The sequence below is a fragment of the Heteronotia binoei genome, chromosome 6, assembly GCF_032191835.1.
Source record: "Heteronotia binoei isolate CCM8104 ecotype False Entrance Well chromosome 6, APGP_CSIRO_Hbin_v1, whole genome shotgun sequence".
NCBI lineage: Eukaryota > Metazoa > Chordata > Lepidosauria > Squamata > Gekkonidae > Heteronotia > Heteronotia binoei.
In genome coordinates, this window is record NC_083228.1 from 139449989 (window position 1) to 139462713 (window position 12725).

The 12725-nt window shown below is 48.5% G+C and overlaps 1 protein-coding gene and 1 non-coding gene across 2 annotated transcripts in view; both read left to right on the forward strand.

The window, feature by feature from the left end:
• Positions 1–12725, forward strand: part of LOC132574471 (solute carrier family 12 member 9-like) — a 188501-nt gene that overhangs the window by 71308 nt on the left and 104468 nt on the right. The window contains exon 8 of the mRNA XM_060242823.1: positions 3864–3946. Coding sequence (XP_060098806.1) covers positions 3864–3946 — 83 coding nt within the window. The remainder of the gene's footprint in view (positions 1–3863; positions 3947–12725) is intronic.
• On the forward strand, positions 12091–12162 carry TRNAA-GGC (transfer RNA alanine (anticodon GGC)). The gene has a single exon. It is a non-coding gene; the product is annotated as a tRNA-Ala (tRNA).

A 12725-nucleotide genomic window follows, 5' to 3' on the forward strand; every position in this document is an offset into this window, starting at 1 on the left:
AATTATAAAATTTTACCCATTTTCTACTAGCTTCACTTTCAGATATCCCTTTTAGCAAGTTTGATAAAATATCTGACTCTGCAGCCTGAAGTATTTTAGCTATGACTTCACTCATATCTGGACATATCTTTTGTCTCCAGTATTTAGCGAATACAATTCGCGCCGCAGTGATAATGTAAATTGTTAAATATTCATCCTCTAAGGGGACCTCTTTTCTGACAAATGAGAGAAGCATTAACTCGGGTTTAAAACAAATATTAACATCAAGTATTGCCTTCAACATACCGTAGAGACTCAACCAAAATTTTTTAACAACTTTACATGTCCACCAAATGTGAAAAAAGGAGCCTATTTCTGATTCGCACTTCCAACATTTGGGAGATAAAACTTTGTTAATCTTGGAGAGCTGAAGGGGGGTAATATACCACCTGTGGAACAACTTAAAAAAATTTTCACGAAAATTAACAGGTTTTATTACCTTATAATTTATTTTCCAGAAAATCTCCCATTTTTCCATCTCAATATTTTTCTGAAAGTTTTGGGCCCATTTAATCATTGGTTCTTTAACCATTTCATCCTCTAGTTTTATTTGTGTGATATAATTATAAACTGTCTTAATTACCTTATCTTCTTTCAAAAGTAAAATCTTATCAAAGTCAAAATTAACCTTGGTGAATCCTACCCTTCTGTCCTTATTGTACTTTGTTATAATCTGATTCATTGTCCACCAGTCTAGTTTTATTCCATGAATCTCCAAGTCTTCTTTTTTAATTAGCTTATCCTCATCATCTAGCAAGTCTTGATATCTTGTCCTCATTGAGGAGTCCCATAAAACTGGGTGGATTGAAGCCTCTTCTGGCGACAACCACCTCGGAGTCTTACTATATATCAATGTTCTAACTTTCACCCACACTTCATATATAGCCTTACGGATTAGATGATTTTTAAAATATTTTTGGGCTTTAGTTACATACCATATGTTCGCATGCCAACCGGCCTGTAAATCAAAACCCTCCAGAGCTAGTATCCGGTTATTATTCAAGGTTATCCAATCCTTCATCCAAAATATTACACAAGCCAAATAATAAGTATCCCAGTCCGGTAATCCCAAACCTCCATTTTCCTTTTTATCTTTCAAAATTTTCCATTTTACCCTGGGTTTTTTACCCTGCCATACAAAAAGTTTTACCAATTGATCTAATTTAAGGAAAAAAACTGTAGAAAATTCTGAAGATATTAAAAATTATCGGCCAATTTCATTACTCAATGTAGATTATAAAATTTATACCACTATATTAGCTAACAGACTGAAGAAGATAGTGAGAAATCTAATACACCCGGATCAATCAGGGTTTATACCAAAGAGATATATGAGGTCCAATATTAGAATTTTATCAAATGTTCTGGAGTATTATGAGTTTCATAGGGAAAAACAGATGGTTTTATTTTTTTTGGACATAGAGAAAGCATTTGATAATTTAAATTGGCAATTTATGTTTCGGGTTCTAAAGATAATGGATTTTGGGGAGGAGTTCATTAAAAATATTCAGGCAATCTATTGCGATCAAATTGCTAAAATAATTATCAATGGAACTCTAACAGATGAGATAAAAATTCGAAAAGGCACAAGACAAGGTTGTCCCTTGTCTCCGTTGCTATTTGTTTTAACCTTAGAGAGCCTTAACAATGCTATAAGAAGCAATAGTAAAATCAAAGGTCTAAAGGTAAAGGAGGAAATTTACAAGGTGTTATCCTACGCGGATGACATGGTGCTGATCACACAAAATGTAATTGAATCAGTTGAGGAGATATTAAAAGAGCTTACTGATTTTGGGTATGTTGCTGGTTTAAGGGTGAGCAGACAAAAATCAAAAATTCTCACAAAAAATATGTCGCCACTGGAAAACAAAGAACTCCAAGAGAGAACAGGTTTCCTTATAGAAAAAAAAGTAAAATATCTCGGTATAGTTGCTTCAAATAAGTGTAGTGACTTATATGAGAATAATTTTCTACCTTTATTAAAAGAGATAGAGGTCACACTAAAAAAGTGGGGAAATATGAAATTGTCCTTTATGGGAAGGATCGCACTTATCAAAATGAATATCCTCCCTAGGGTGATGTTCCTACTCCAAATGATCAATTTTGCTGCAAGACAAAGAGTGTTGGACTGGATGGGCCAGTGACCTGATCCAAAATGGCTTCTCTCATGCTCTTGTAGATGGAACTCTCTGTCTGGGGCAGGGGTGCTTTATCTTCTGGGTGCTTGGGGGGGGGGGCAAGAGCGGGAGGGCTTCTGGAGTTCTGGCCCTGCTAGTTGACCTCCTGACGGCACCTGGGTTTGTGACAGAGTGTGTTGGATTGTATGGGCCATTGGCCTGATCCTGCATGGCTCCTTTTTTTTTTTATATAAATATTTTTATGTTTTATTGACTCTTGTACAATTGACCATTACAACATATGAATGTTGGAATTACAAATAACCCTTCCCCCCCCCCCCAACCCTCCCCATCTTCTCTTAGTCTTTTCCCCTCAGCCAAGGGCACAGAGTCCTGATCTTCCACTGAATGTCCTTCCTTGTTTCTCCTGAGATCCATTCTAAATAAGGGTTCCATCTGGTCTCGATTTCCTTGACTTTATCTTCCCACGTGGAATCCTTGTTGATTGTTGCCACGATGTCAGACTGTATGTAATCAAACAAATAGTTGTGCCAGATTTCTATTGACCATTTACTTTTATCTTTCCACCCCAAAGCGATGACCGCCTTCCCCGCTAGTATCATTGCCTTGACAAGGTTTTGAGTGGGACTACTTAGGGCCGGACTTCCTATTGTGCTTAACAACATCATATTAAAGCCAATGGTTAATGGTACATTGCAGACTTTTCTAATAAATTGAATAATTTCCCCCCAGAAGGGTTTAACCTCTTCACACTCCCATCACATATGTGCAAACCAACCCTTAATTTTTTTCCAATGCCAGCACTTGGAACTCATTCCTGGGAATATATTGGCTATTTGTGCGGGTGTTTTGTACCATTTTGTGAAAAATGGCTCCTTTTATGCTCTTATAGCTGGAGCAGTGATGCTCTGTATTTTTGGTGCTTGAAGGAGGGGAGCCTAGAGTGGAAGGGCTTCTAGTGTCCTGGCTCTGCAGGTGGACCTCCTGATGGCCTCTGGGTTTTGACCACTGTGTGACACAGAGTGTTGGACTGGAGTGGCCATTGGTCTGGTCCAACCTGGCTTCTCTAATGTTCTTATGTCTGGGGCATGATGCTCTGTGTTCTTGGTGCTTGGGGGGGGCAAGAGTGGGAGGGCTTCTGGAGTTCTGGCCTCACTGGTGGACCTGCTGATGGTTTCTGGGTTCTGGCCACCATGTGACACAGAGCGTTGGACCAGATGGGCCACTAGCCTGATCCAACATGGCTTCTCTTATGTTGTTATTTCTGGGGCAGTGATGCTCTGTATTCTTGGTGCTTAGGAGGGGCGGGAGGCAACCATGGGAGGCTTCTGGAGTTCTGGCCCTGCTGGTGGACCTCCTGATGACACCTGGGTTTTGGCCACTGTGTGACACAGACTGTTTGACTGGATGGGTCACTGGCCTGATCCAACATGGCTTCTCTTATGTTGTTATTTCTGGGGCAGTGATGGCTTGGTGCCTGGGAAGGGGGGGCAACCATGGGAGGCTTCTGGAGTTCTGGCCCTGCTGGTGACCTCCTGACTGCACCTGGGTTTTGGCCACTGTGTGACACAGAGTGTTGGACTGGGTGGGTCACTGGCCTGATCCAACATAGCTTTGGGAAGCATCTCTTTAAAGGAAGTTTCACTCTAACGTATCCTGTTTTTCCCCACTTTCCTCCCTACACAGGCAATGTTCTAGCCCCAGCAAAGCAGACGTCCTCTGCTGGGAACCCGTGGGTGGCCGTGGTGCTGTCTTGGCTGCTCGTGCAGGTGAGTGGCACAGTCTGTGGGGGCGATGCTGTTTGATTGGAATTTCCCCTATCATTAGCTTTGCATGCCCAGCCAGTTTGGTGTAGTGGTGAAGTGTGCGGACTCTTATCTGGGAGAACCAGGTTTGATTCCCCCCTCCTCCACTTGCAGCTGCTGGAATGGCCTTGGGTCAGCCATAGCTCTCTTATCTGGGAGAACCGGGTTGGATTCCCCACTCCTCCACTTGCAGCTGCTGGAATGGCCTTGGGTCAGCCATAGCTCTCTTATCTGGGAGAACCGGGTTGGATTCCCCACTCCTCCACTTGCACCTGCTGGAATGGCCTTGGGTCAGCCATAGCTCTCTTATCTGGGAGAACCGGGTTTGATTCCCCCCTCCTCCACTTGCACCTGCTGGAATGGCCTTGGGTCAGCCATAGCTCTCTTATCTGGGAGAACCAGGTTTGATTCCCCCCTCCTCCACTTGCAGCTGCTGGAATGGCCTTGGGTCAGCCATAGCTCTCTTATCTGGGAGAACCGGGTTTGATTCCCCCCTCCTCCACTTGCACCTGCTGGAATGGCCTTGGGTCAGCCATAGCTCTCTTATCTGGGAGAACCGGGTTTGATTCCCCCACTCCTCCACTTGCACCTGCTGGAATGGCCTTGGGTCAGCCATAGCTCTCTTATCTGGAAGAACCCGGTTTGATTCCCCACTCCTCCACTTGCAGCTGCTGGAATGGCCCTGGGTCAGCCATAGCTCTCTTATCTGAAAGAACCAGGTTTCATTCCCCCCTCCTCCACTTGCAGCTGCTGGAATTGCCTTGGGTCAGCCAGAGCTCTCTTATCTGGGAGAACCAGGTTTGATTCCCCACTCCTCCACTTGCAGCTGCTGGAATGGCCTTAGGTCCGCCATAGCTCTCGTAGGAATTGTCCTTGAAAGGGCAGCTGCTGTGAGAGCCCTCTCAGCCCCACCTACTCCACAGGGTATCTGTTGTAGGAGAAGAAGGAAAAGGAGATTGTAGGCCACTCTGAGATCAGAGTAAAGGGCAGGGTATAAATCCAATATCATCATCATCATCAGAACATAAGAGTAGCCATGTTGGATCAGGCCAATGGCCCATCCAGTCCAACACAGTGGCCATAAAAACCCAGGCGCCATCAGGAGGTCCGTTAGTGGAGCCAGGTCACCAGAAGCTCTCCCACTGTGCCCCCCACACCAGGCACCAAGAATACAGACCATCACTGCCCCAGACTGGGCTAAAACCAATAAAATGAATTTTAACAGGGATAAATGTAAAGTTCTGCATTTAGGTAGGAAAAATCCAATGCATGGTTATAGGATGGGGGAGACTTGTTTTAGCAGTAGTATGTGTGAAAAGGATCTTGAGGTCTTAGTGGATCATAACGCTGAGGATGAGTCAACAGTGTGATGCGGTGGCTAAAAAGACAAATGCAATTTTGGGCTATATCAGCAGAAGTCTAGTGTCCAGATCACGTAATGTGATGGTATCGCTTTACTCTGCTCTGGTAAGACCTCACCTGGAGTCTTGTGTTCAGTTTTGGGCACCACATTTTAAGAAGGATGTAGACAAGCTGGAACAGGTCCAGAGGAGGGCGATGAAGATGGTGAGGGGTCTGGAGACCAAGTCCTATGAGGAAAGGTTGAAGGAGCTGGTTATGTTTAGCCTGGAGAGGAGGCGGCTGAGAGGTGATATGATCACCATCTTCTAGTACTTGAAGGGCTGTCATCTAGAGGATGGTGTGGAATTGTTTTCTGTGGCCCCGGAAGATAGGACCAGAACCAGTGGGTTGAAATTAAATCAAAAGAGTTTCCGGCTCAACATTAGGAAGAACTTTCTGACCGTTAAAGCGGTTCCTCAGTGGAACAGGCTTCCTCGGGAGGTGGTGGGCTCTCCTTCCTTGGAGGTTTCTAAACAGAGGCTAGATGGCCATCTGACAGCAATGAAGATCCTGTGAATTTAGGGGGAGGTGTTTGTGAGTTTCCTGCATTGTGCAAGGGGTTGGACTAGATGACCCTAGAGGTCCCTTCCAACTCTATGATTCTATGAAGTGCTTGTCCAGTTTTTGCTAGTGGCCGAGGGGCAGGTGAGAAAGCGGGGCTGCTTAGAAAAGCACCTAGGGCAGCAGCGGTTCCCAACCTTTTTGAGCCCTTGGGCACCTTTGGAATTCTGACACAGAGTGGCAGGCGCAGCCAGGCCTTTTATTTGTAGCAGGAGCTCTTTTGCATATTAGGCCGCACACCCCTGATGTAGCCAATCCTCCTGGAGCTTCCAGCAGGCCCTGTACGAAGAGCCCTGTCAGGAATTCTAGCAGGACCTCCTTTGCATATTAGGCCACACCCCCTGATGTAGCCAATCCTCCTGGAGCTTCCAGTAGGCCCTGTAAGAAGAGCCCTGTAAGGAATTCTAGCAGGACCTCCTTTGCATATTAGGCCACACCCCCTGATGTAGCCAATCCTCCTGGAGCTTTCAGTATGCCCTGTACGAAGAGCCCTGTCAGGAATTCTAGCAGGACCTCCTTTGCATATTAGGCCACACCCCCTGATGTAGCCAATCCTCCTGGAGCTTACAGCAGGCCCTGTACGAAGAGCCCTGTCAGGAATTCTAGCAGGACCTCCTTTGCATATTAGGCCACACCCCCTGATGTAGCCAATCCTCCTGGAGCTTCCAGCAGGCCCTGTATGAAGAGCCCTGTCAGGAATTCTAGCAGGACCTCCTTTGCATATTAGGCCACACACCCCTGATTTAGCCAATCCTCCTGGAGCTTACAGCAGGCCCTGTACGAAGAGCCCTGTCAGGAATTCTAGCAGGACCTCCTTTGCATATTAGGCCACACACCCCTGATGTAGCCAATCATCCTGGAGCTTCCAGCAGGCCCTGTACGAAGAACCCTGTGAGCTCTTGGAGGATTCGCTACATCAAGGGTGTGGCCTAATATCAGGGCTTTTCTTGTAGCAGGAACCTATTTGCATATGAGGCCACACACCCCTGATGTAGCCAGTCCTCCTGGAGCTTGCAGCAGGCCCTGTAAGAAGAGCCTTGTAAGCTCTTGGAAAGAGAGTCTGGCAAAGCAAGCTCTCTCTGTCCCCCCGCCACTTCCTCCCCAAGGGAGGAGCCTTTGCCCTGTAAGACAAAGGGTGGCCAATGGTAGCTCTCCAGATGTTTTTGCCTACAACTCCCATCAGCCCCAGCCAGCATGGCTGATGATTGGGGCTGATGGGAGTTGTAGGCAAAAAAAATCTGGAGAGCTACCATTGCCCACCCCTGCTGTAAGACATTAGCCTTGTAAGCCTCAGCCATGTAAGAGCCCTGTAAGCCCTGGAAGACATCACCCTGCCTGCCAACAAAAGTCCATATAGTCAAGCGATGGTATTCCCAGTAGAAATGTATGGTTGTGAGAGTTGGACCATAAGGAAGGCCGAGCGCAGAAGAATAGATGCTTTCGAACTGTGGTGATGGAGAAGAGTCTTGAGAGCCCCTTGGACTGCAAAAAGATCCAATCAGTCAGTCCTAAGGGAAATCAACTCTGACTGTTCCTTGGAAGGTCAGATGCTGAAGCTGAAGCTCAGATCCTTTGGCCACCCAATGAGAAGGGAACACTCACTGGAGAAGAGTGTTGAGAGTCCCTTGGACTGCAAGGAGATCCAATCAGTCAGTCCTAAGGGAAGTCAACCCTGACTGTTCCCAGGAAGGTCAGATGCTGAAGCTCAAATACTTTGGCCACCCAATGAGAAGGGAGCACTCCCTGGAGAAGACCGTGATGCTGGGAAAGACAGAAGGCAAAAAAAGAAGGGGACGGCAAAAGATGAGGTGGCTGGACAGCGTTACTGATGTAGCAAACATGAATTTGAGCAGACTTCGGAGGATGGTGGAAGACAGGAGGGCCTGGCGTGACTTGGTCCATAGGGGCGCAAAGAGTCGGACTCGACTGTGCGACTGAACAGCAACAAGCTCCAGGAGGACTGGCTACATCGGGGGTGGGCGTGGCCTAATATGCAAAGGATTTCCTGCTACAAAGGAAGCCCTGCTCGCACAACCACAAAATGGCTGCCATAGGAGATGGAGCCAGGCAGCCAGACGAGAAGAGGGGGTAGTTTATAAAATATACCAGGACAGAATAAAATTAACGCTGCGGCGGCTGCTGCCCCCGAAACACCGTTCTTTTAATCTGCCTGGCCGGCCAGGAGTCCTGTTGGGCAAGTGCCCCAGCCACTTTCTACAAACACTTGGTGGGCACCAGGGAAGATGTGGGGCACCATGCTCAGGGACCCTTAACCTAGAGGGTCATATGGACAAAGCCCAGGCAAAGGTTTAGAGCAGAGGTGTCAAAAATGCAGACCGAGGTCCGAATCAGGCCCCCAGAGGGCTCCTATCAAGCTTCCTTCCTTCCTCCTATCTGCTTCCTTCTCCCTCTCTCTTGCTTCCTTCTGCATCACAGCTTGCTTTGCAAGGCTTGCTCAATCGTACAGGAGCTATTGAGCAAAGCCTCTGTTTTCTCCATTGGCTGAGGCTCCTCCTTTGGGGAGGAAGGGTGGGGGGAGAGAGCTTGCTTTGCCAGGCTTGTCTCAATCCCACAGCAGAGCTACTGAGCCGAGCTTCTCTTCCTTCTCTTGGCTGAGGCTCCTCCCCCTCCTGGTCCCCTGGAGAAGGAAGGAAAGAGCCAGAGCTTCCTTTGCCCAGTTCCCTGGATCCCATGGGAGAAATACAAAGAAAGCACCTTTAAGACCAATGAGTGTTAATGTTTTAAGCGTGTCTTAAGTGTTTTTTGAAACAAATGTTTAAATTGTGTTTGTCTGTATCCTTTATAAAGTTTATATCTCTGCTACCTAATCTTAAGTAGGTACTCATATGGCCCAGCCCAGCATGGCCCGACCCAACAAGGTCTCATTTATGTCAGATCCAGCCCTCATAACAGATGTTTGACACCCCTGATTTAGAGGTTACAAAGAAGGTAAAAGTAGTCCCCTGTGCAAGCACCAGTCGTTTCCGACTCAGGTGACGTCGCATCATGACATTTTCACGGCAGACTTTTTTACGGGGTGGTTTGCCGTTGCCATCCCCAGTCATCTACGCTTTCCCCCCAGCAAGCTGGGGACTCATTTGACCCACCTCGGAAGGATGGAAGGTTGAGTCAACCTCAAACCGGCTACCTGAAAACCCAGCTTCCGCTGGGGATCAAACTCAGGTCGTGAGCAGAGCTTAGGACTGCAGTACTGCAGTTTTAACACTCCGCGCCACGGGGCTTTTTTCAGAGTTTAAAAAAGGTAAAGGTAGTCCCCTGTGCAAGCACCAGTCGTTTCCAACTCTGGGGTGATGTTGCTTTCACAACGTTTTTGCGGCAGACTTTTTACGGGGTGGTTTGCCATTGCCTTCCCCAGTCATCTACACTTTCCCCCCAGCAAGCTGGGTCCTCATTTTCCCCACCTCAGAAGGATGGAAGGTTGAGTCAACCTCGAGCCGGCTACCTGAACCCATCTTTTCACAGGGTGGTTTGCCATTGCCTTCCCCAGTCATCTACGCTTTTCCCCCAGCAAGCTGGGCACTCATTTCACCGACCTCGGAAGAAGGGAAGGCTGAGTCAACCTTGGGCCGGCTACCTGAACCAGCTTCCGCTGGAATTGAACTCAGGTCGTGAGCAGAGGGCTCCGACTGCAGTACTGCAGCTTTACCACTGTGCCACGGGGCTCTCGATAGAGGTTACTAGGATTTGAAAGAGCTGGATGCGAATCTCCTGGTCTGCCATGAAAGCTCCCTGTAGAATAACGACACTCTCACTTTGTGTAGGAAAAATACGCAGTCTGTATTCAGTCTATTCCAAAATACATGTCCTCTTAGGAATATCTCAATGGTACAGACAAAAAACCATCTAGTGTATCTAGCGGTCTGCCATGAATGCTCCCTGGGCAACTTTGTGGGGTTGTTGTGAGAATAAAGAGCCCCATAGCGCAGAGTGGTAAAGCTGCAGTCGGAGCCCTCTGCTCACGACCTGAGTTCGATCCCAGCGGAAGCTGGGTTCAGGTAGCCGGCTCCAGGTTGACTCAGCCTTCCTTCCTTCCTTCTCAGGTTGGTAAAATGAGGACCCAACTTACAGGGGGGGAAGCGTAGATGACTGGGGAAGGCAATGGCAAACCACCCCGTAAAAAGCTGGGTTCAGGTAGCCGGCTCGAGGTTGACTCAGCCTTCTATCCTTCCGATGTCGGTGAAATGAGGACCCAGCTTTCTTGGGGGAAAGCGTAGAGGACTGGGGAAGGCAATGGCAAACCACCCCGTAAAAAGCTGGGTTCAGGTAGCCGGCTCAAGGTTGACTCAGCCTTCCCTCCTTCCGAGGTCGGTGAAATGAGGACCCAGCTTGCTGGGGGGAAAGCGTAGATGACTGGGGAAGGCAATGGCAAACCACCCCGTAAAAAGCTGGGTTCAGGTAGCCAGCTCGAGGTTGACTCAGCCTTCTATCCTTCTGAGGTCGGTGAAATGAGGACCCAGCTTTCTTGGGGGAAAGCGTAGAGGACTGGGGAAGGTAATGGCAAACCACCCTGTGAAAAGCTGGGTTCAGGTAGTCGGCTCAAGGTTGACTCAGCCTCTCCTTCCGAGGTCGGTGAAATGAGGACCCAGCTTGCTGGGGGAAAACGGAGAGGACTGGGGAAGGCAATGGCAAACCACCCCGTCATAAGTCTGCCGTGAAAACGTCGTGAAAACAACGTCACCCCAGAGTCGGAAACGACTGGTGCTTGCCCAGGGGCCTACCTTGTCCTTTACCTTTTTTGTGAGGCAAAAGGGGGCGGGGGGACACACTTTCGATCCCGAGCTTCTTGAAAGAAGGGCAGGGTAAAAACACATTGGATGGATGGAAGTCCAGAGTCTGCGGAAGTCTTCGGGGAGACATCCCTACATAATTTGGTTTTTTTAATCTCCATTTTTTTTTCCTTTCCCCAGCCGCGTTCTAACATGTTTAATTATGTCTGCTGTTTTAGTATTGCTGTTATATTTAAGAAGGCGACTGGGGTATGTTGGAGTGTTGCTTAATGTCTTGATTTCTACGTTTTATGTTTGTCGTAAGCTGCCTTGAGGGCCCCGTTCTCTCAGAGCAGTCTAGAAATTCCACACACCCCCCCCCAACAACAGCACATAAATGAATAAATGCATTAGATGAGAAAGATGGGAAATCAGTGTGTGAGAAGATGAATAGGCGGGGAGGGGGGAGGCGGTTGCCGGTTGCCGCTCGGAGCGGGGAGATTGGCGACCCCTCGTGTTTTGCTTTGGGCACGTGCTTCCTCTGTAGCCCAAAGCAGAAGGCGGAACAACAGATCTGATCAGGTGAAAGGCCATAGCTCAGCGGTAGAGCCTCTGGTTGGCGTGCAAAAGGTCCCAGGTTCAATCCCCGGCATCTCCAGTTAAAAAGGACCAGGTGGGAGGGGATGGGAAAGACCTCAGCCTGAGACCCTGGAGAGCTATGAAGTGTGCCTGTAGTTCAGTGGTAGGGTGTCTGCTTGGCATGCAGAAGGTCCCAGGTTCAATCCCCGGCATCTCCAGCTAAAAGGACCAGGCAGGAGGTGATGGGAAAGACCTCAGCCTGAGACCCTGGAAAGCTAAGGAGCGGGGCTGTGGCTCAGTGGTAGAGCATCCGCTTGGCATGCAGAAGGTCCCAGGTTCAATCCCCGGCATCTCCTGTTAAAAAGGACCAGGCAGCAGGTGATGGGAAAGACTTCAGTCTGAGACCCTGGAGAGCTAAGGAAGGGGGCTGTGGCTTAGTGGCAGAGCGTCTGCTTGGGATGCAGAAGGTCCCAGGTTCAATCTCCGGAATCTCCAGTTAAAAAGAACCAGGCAGGAGGTGATAGGAAAGACCTCAGCCTGAGACCCTGGAGAGCTAAGGAAGGGGGGGCTGTGGCTCAGTGGTAGAGCATTCACTTGGCATTCAGAAGGTTCCAGGTTCAATCCCGGGCATCTTTGGTTAAAAGGATCAGGCAGGAGGTGATGGGAAAGTACTCAGCCTGAGACCCTGGAGAGCTAAGGGGGGGGCTGTGGCTCAGTGGTAGAGCATCCACATGGCATGCAGAAGGCCCCAGGTTCTGTCCCTGGTATCTCCAGATAAAAAGGATCAGGCAGGAGGGGATGGGAAAGACCTCAGCCTGAATCCCTGGAGAGCTAAGGAGGGGGGATGTGGCTCAGCGGTAGAGCATCTGCTTGGCATGCAGAAGGCCCCAGGTTCAATCCCTGGCATCTCTAGTTAAAAGGGCCAGGCAGGAGGTGATGTCAAAAACCTCTGCCTGAGACCCTGGAGAGCTGCTGCCAGTCTAAGTAGTCAATACTGACCTTGCAGTACTGATTAAATATAAGGGCAGTTTCCTGTGTGGAGCTGAGTGCTAACTGGATAGGTGTCAAACTTATCTGTTATGAGGGCCGGATCTGCCCAAATGAGACCTTGTCGGGCCAGGCCATGTGTGTCAAAACGTAATGCCAGGTAGCAAAGATACAAACTTTATAAAGGACACAGACAAACACAATTAAAAATTTTGTTTATCTCCTGTGTGAGCAAGGGAACTGGACAAAGGAAGCTTTGGCTCTTTCCCTTCCTCCCCAGAGGATAAGGAAGGGATGGAGCCTCAGCCAATAGAAGAAAAAGAGGCTTGGCGCAGTAGCTCTACTGTGCGATTGAGAGAGCCTGGCAAAGCAAGCTCTCCCTCCTCCCCTTCCTCCAGAAGTGAGGGGCCTCAGCTATTGGAGAAAATAGAAGCTTTGTTCTGTAGCTCCTATGCCATCGAGCAAGACTGGCAACGCAAGCTGTGACA